This window comes from Neltuma alba, unplaced genomic scaffold, assembly GCF_004799145.2.
Source record: "Neltuma alba isolate B1F8T4 unplaced genomic scaffold, ASM479914v2 tig00012348_pilon, whole genome shotgun sequence".
Lineage (NCBI taxonomy): Eukaryota > Viridiplantae > Streptophyta > Magnoliopsida > Fabales > Fabaceae > Neltuma > Neltuma alba.
The window spans coordinates 228,541-234,581 of record NW_021636857.1 but is presented as its reverse complement, the minus strand read 5'-3'; the positions used below and the strand labels follow the sequence as shown (position 1 = coordinate 234,581).

At 33.7% G+C, this 6,041-nt stretch overlaps 1 protein-coding gene across 1 annotated transcript; it reads right to left on the bottom strand.

Annotated features, from left to right (window-relative positions):
* Positions 1 to 1,302: 1,302 nt before the first annotated feature.
* On the bottom strand, positions 1,303 to 1,782 carry LOC114726206 (uncharacterized). Its single transcript, XM_028912780.1, has one exon. It carries the CDS (start codon positions 1,652 to 1,654, stop codon positions 1,523 to 1,525), a length of 132 nt encoding a protein of 43 aa, XP_028768613.1. The 5' UTR covers positions 1,655 to 1,782; the 3' UTR covers positions 1,303 to 1,522.
* Between the last annotated feature and the right edge of the window lie 4,259 nt (positions 1,783 to 6,041).

Sequence of the window (6,041 nt, the reverse complement as noted above, 5' to 3'; positions counted from 1 at the left end):
TTATCAAATTCTAATCCATGATTCTGGTACTGTAATCTCTCTTTAATAATATGAATTAAGGAATGCTTGTGGCACCTTGTAGCATGTTTTGTATACATAATTGAAGCGTTGTATAAATACATCACATGATTGGTGTAGGTCAACAGATTTGATCATCTGCTGTAATCATCGGACTTCATTATGCGTATTAAAGAAATATTGTTGTGACTATGAATCATTTATGGGGGAAATCAAAAATACTAGTACAATCTTGCGCTTTCTTGTAATCTTAACCATGATGTCAAATTCATGGTACATAATATGCAATAGTCTGTAATAAGATGATTTTTTCCTTTTATAAATTGGAATGTGATGAGAGTTAGTTTTCATTAAAAGATGACGGGTCTGATTCTGATTACTGCTTGGATTCACAAAGCTTCTCATCCATCTGCTGATAACTTGCGTAGATGACTCATTAAATAACATAAAACCATGTCTTTTTAGGAATTTAAAGGGGTGTGTGAAGAACATTATTCAATGTTAATAAAACAATTTGGAAGTTCCAATTGTGCAATCCTCAACAAATCTTCACTTCAAATGATTAAGGGACCTACATGATGACCCAATTATTGAAGCCCATTAACTTAGCCTTCCTTTAACATTTTATTTTAGAAATTCCTCTTCCACCCACCCCCTCTCTAAGCTCTTTCAGAAGCCACTTTTCTTGAGTTTTAACATCTACCAAATCAACACTAAGGAAAGGTTTAGCGGTACAAAACTGAACTTAATTCTCTGCTTCTGCATCTTGATACCAGCATTTCAACTCGAAACGCTAAAAGTTACTGCTTTCTTGAGCTTATGGTGAAGACCAAATCTGCTACTAACTAAATTCCTGAGCAAGGTAAAATGTACAAACAGCTTAACTAATGCAGGTTACTAGGTTAGTGAGCCTGGAAAAAGACAAACAGCAAAGAGGTTAAAAGAACTAATTGGGTTTGGTGTTCTTCTCTCCCTTCAATCTTCAATGAACTCCAACTGAACTCACCACCCTCCATTTTTTTCCCTCAGTGGAAGGTATGAACTTGACATAGCACCATAACCACATAAAAAGCTTTCTTCCATGAAAATCTTTTCTAAATCTGAAGAACTTCAGAATATTTAGTTCAGAAATGTTCAAGGGATTATCTTTCTGAACCACCCTTCAAGATAACCATCACTGACTTGGCTCATAGATAACTATTACCTTGGAAGCTATTCAGTGATTCAAGTGTAAACGAGGAAATTAAAGGATAAATCAGAACAGAAGTAAACCAAAGAACAGAATGAAAAGTTAAAAAAGGACTTTGGTATTCATGCTATTCCGATGTACATAAAGCTAGACCCAGAAGGCCAGAAAAACCTTACAAAATTGTTCCCCTTCACATAATATCTTGCCTTTTTTCTATATACACTCCATCATGAATCAGAGGAAAAAAAACCAAAATAAATAGCTAGACAAAGCTTTCGCATCCCTGGAAAGCATTCTTAACTTAGGCTTCAACTTCTAGTCATGCCAACAGAGAAGCATGACTACACACCTTCTTATAATGTACAGACGAGCCCTCTGCTCTCTGAGGGCTCCTCCAAGTCCTCTGTTTGATAGCCTTCTCTTTGAGCTAGCACTTGCCATCTTCATGATCTTCACCTGCTACTCTTTCTTCTTCTTCTCAGAAAAACAGAAAAAGGGTTTTTTTCCTTTTCTTCTAGTGAGCTCAAAGTTCTCAACTTTGTGTGAATTGGTTTGAGAATTTTATGTGAGATGGGGTGTTATATATATACAAGTGGATGGTAAAGAGGTGATGTGGTCCTAACGAAGGGTTGGTCTATTAAAGAAGGCAGAGATGGGCCATGAAAGGGTGTGCATTGGCTCAAAATCCATTAAGAGACATAAGACCAAATGGGACCCACAGCAGCTTCATCACTTGGGGAATCCATAACCCCAATGAAGGGGGAATTGATTAAACAAGCCTCACTTTCTTCCATTGTCATGTCACTCTCTACTATCCTACATGTAGCCACTAACCACCAGCACAATGGGGCCTCCCGTTTCAAAAATATGGTGGCATTTTCTTTCTTAGTTTACAAGCTGACTCAACAATGACATCCTCATGGAATATGATTCAGATTGAAATAAATCAAATTTACCAAACAAGCGTGTCGCAAAACTAGCAAAAAGTTGTGTTAACTTAACCAGTAGTCTCAAGTTCAACTAGGATTAGTTGGAGTCTAAGGTGACTTCTAAATAGCGGGTAGTTTGATTAAAAAGAAAAATAAATAAAGTGCAAGATCCATGCCATGATTTTAACATTAGAATTTTATGAGTGATTATGCATAAAAGTTTACAACATATCATCTGTCTAAATATTATTCCAACTAAAATGATTATATTATACCTGACATATATCATACACTAGCTTTTTAAAAAAAAAAAAAATCAGCATTTCATAGGAGCTGCCCCTGATTTATGCATTATAGGTGAATGTGTGAATGAGGACAAATGCCTTCTCTTTTTCTTTCCTCAGTGCCTCAATTTTGTTGCTTCTGTTCATCTTTTTGTTGGATCCACATAATCAGGGAAATGACCGGTGGATAGGGTGTTGGTTTAGTTGAATCCTACATAATAATGCGTACACAACAACCATTAATATGTATTTGAAAAGGTCATTAGTGGATTCAACTTATCTCTAAATAGAAAACAAACATATACTTAGGGACCCCACGGACACCACACACAGCCATCAACATCAGAGTCAGTATTTCTTAGGTTAAATTTGTGTCTATCCAAAGGTTTGTGTCCAGAAATTATTGCACGCAAGGAACAAGAAGCAGAATTTTGGTGAGCCTAACCCCACAATAATGAAACTTGATATAGGGCTATGTGTTTTATTAGAGCTTCTGTTACTGAGTAAACAAAAGCTGCATAATGGAGGCGGTCTAAATCAACAGAATATAAGACATGCTTCTGACAGTTTTTGGAGAAGACAGAACTGTATTGAAGCACAAGTTTTTTAAAAAATATGGTGCGAAACATAACATGATACAAACATTATAATAGAACAAAAATTATTTTAAAACACTGTATGATGTTTAATAATAAGTATTAGACACACATACACCCACATATACCACACAAAATAGGATTGAAGTTTTAAAATATCAATCCATCATCGGATGACAATCACAAGTTTGTTCTCCATTACACTCCAAATTCACAGTAACTTTACTTCATTGAATGAGAAAAGTAAGTAAAGTAATCTGTTGCAACTTTGCATGCGCCTGAAAGCAATTTTGCCAATGTAATGGATCAAAAGAGAGAAAAGGTTAATTTTTTCCCCCTCTGCAGCATCATAAAGGGGGTCAAGAAAAGCAGCCAAGGACGTAAGTTTCAAGCTTATGACTAAGATTCCATAGCTTACAGCATTAAAATAAGAGAGAGAGAGAGAGAGAGAGAGACTATTTTTATATGCTAGACCCAAAACACAGCTAATAAGTGATTAATTAAATCATCAATAGTTTAATCATACTTAACGAAAACCAAAGCAGGGCATCTACTTGCTCAGTCTCGTGCTCACCCCAAGTCACTTGAAATGCCAACCTTTATTCAACGGCTCCTTCTAATATAGTTTTTATATGCTGTCCATGGAATTAAGAGCTTTTGTCAGTTAGGAGTGTGTTTTCTTCTTTGATCTTTTTCCAGTTCATACTGTTTTGTAAAGAAGTACAAACAAAAGGTTGAAAAAATGGGACGCGACAGAGTTTAACTCCCGTAAGAACATTAACATAGATATTGAAATGACAAGATATTACAATATGTGTGGGACATATACATATTTGACCATTTAGAAAAGAAGAATTAGTTGAGGTGTGCATGATTAAATTAGAACACTAACTAAATGATCAAAGTGGTTCAACTCCAACGCACGAGCAGTTTAATGAAACATTAAAAAAAAGGTAACGATGTCGGTTGTACTAAAACAAGAAGGTCAGGGTTGCACGTGAAGTTCTCGTGATTCACAATGGCATTGCCTGCGAGACAATCAACAGATATTCATTTAATATTATTTGGTTGTTTATCTTGGACTCTAAGAGCCTCATTTCTTTTATAATCTTTAATAATATTTCTCTTGATCTCCATGCGTGTTCTTTATGCTTGTTTGTTAAGGAACAACCTCGCCACATGTTTGCTTTAGTCTCATCCCAAATGCCCCATTTAAGGACAGCTCTTGCATAACATGTAGAGCCACTTGTCTTTGATTTTGAGCAAAACAAGATTTTGCATGTGGAAGAATCAGTGGGTTGGTTTCATTTGATTTGGCAGTTCCAGTTTTCTGGTGTACCTTAATCGCAATGGTTATTATTCTTGACAGAATGCTCCCATTATTCTAAGATGTGAAATTACTCTCAACTCTGTTAGTTCAAGTAATTCACCCACAAGGAGATGATCACTTAGGTACCAAAAACGTCAATTTAATACTCCTTCTCGTCTTAAATATCAGAGTTGAGATAACTAATTTACAAATATTAAAAAAATTAATTAAATTAGTTATTTGTAAAGAAAAAATGTGCGTAGATTTTCTTAAAATATTTACAATGGAAACTATTCCATATGAAAACCTCCATTTAATATGTATAATTTGTATAGATAGTTTGAAAAAAAATTGTAAATTTAGGAGACAAAATGAATTAAGATTTCATATTTAAGATCAAAATAAATCCACAACAAACTTATGTATTTAGGATCAGAGAAAATAATCATTAAATTCCAACCAATTCTGTTGAAAGTGATGGGAGAATTACATGCATATGCTAAATTACAAAATTACAGAAGTCATTAGTTGCAGGTTCTAACCACTTGTAAATGGAAGTTTGACATATAAACAGGACTGAGAAGATAATTATTTTTTCTCATGTGTTTGCAATTCTCCTTAATTGTAAATATGAGTATCATTACAAATTGGGCATTTAAGACTTGTCTCTCTCAATTATTTGCATTTGAGACTCTCGTATTTGCAAGTACTTGCAAGTCATCTTCTATCAAATTTTTTGGAGCTAATTGTTATTAAATAAATCTTTTGAAACTTAAGTATCATTCTTTCTTAACACAAATCTCTTGTTATTTAACTATACATTTTTTTTTTAATTTTATACAATCAAACACTCAAACACACGTATTCATACAATAATATTAACGCTAAGCTCGAGTCTTAGACCTCATTCAAACATACCAAATAGTACCACCGCTAGCACTACAACTTGCCATTTACAGCTAAATAAATTTTCACATACATTCTTCCTTAACTAGACATATTTCATGTTATAATCAATTATACTCTTTCAATTCTTACTATAGAACCTAATTGTTGAGTTAATTTTGGTTTAAATATAAGATCTATTTTTCATATTTATCAGTTTTTTCTAAATTATCCTTATTAATACTCTATCAACCATAATTAAATAGGAAAGAGAGGAGGATATCAAAAAAGATGATTACGATGTTTTAGAGAGAAAAAAACATGTCATATTCCTTATAATTAATTAACTTACTTAACTTTTTTAATCTAATCAAATTAGTTAAATGGGTCTTAGATTATAGACCGGAAGAATATTAATATTTCGTTCAGAGATCTGCTTGGACTTTTATTGAATTCAGATCTTTTTTCCTCGAAACAATCTTGGAAGTACATCTTTAATTCTTTCCATAATACACCATTTAAAGGAATGAAGTCAATTTGAAAGGGGATGTCGTACGAAGGAATACAGTATTAGCACGTTAAGCTTCCATTGGCAAATTCTACTATGCTGCGTAACCTGCAAGATTATATTAGTAATAGCATAGCTGGCAATGACTCTATTATCAATTACTTCATGCCGTACGGACCCATTTAATGACTCTATTAGCAATTAGTTAATTGATTAAAAGGGGCCAAAGGGGCTACGTAATAAGTAACCATATAGCTGTACTTTTCTGATTGATCAGGCCACAAAAATGAAATAAGATTTTTACAAAACATGAACAAGACTGA

Coding starts and splice junctions, on each gene's coding strand:
- LOC114726206 (XM_028912780.1), bottom strand. CDS start 1,654: ATGAAGATGGCAAGTGCTAGCTCAAAGAGAAGGCTATCAAACAGAGGA.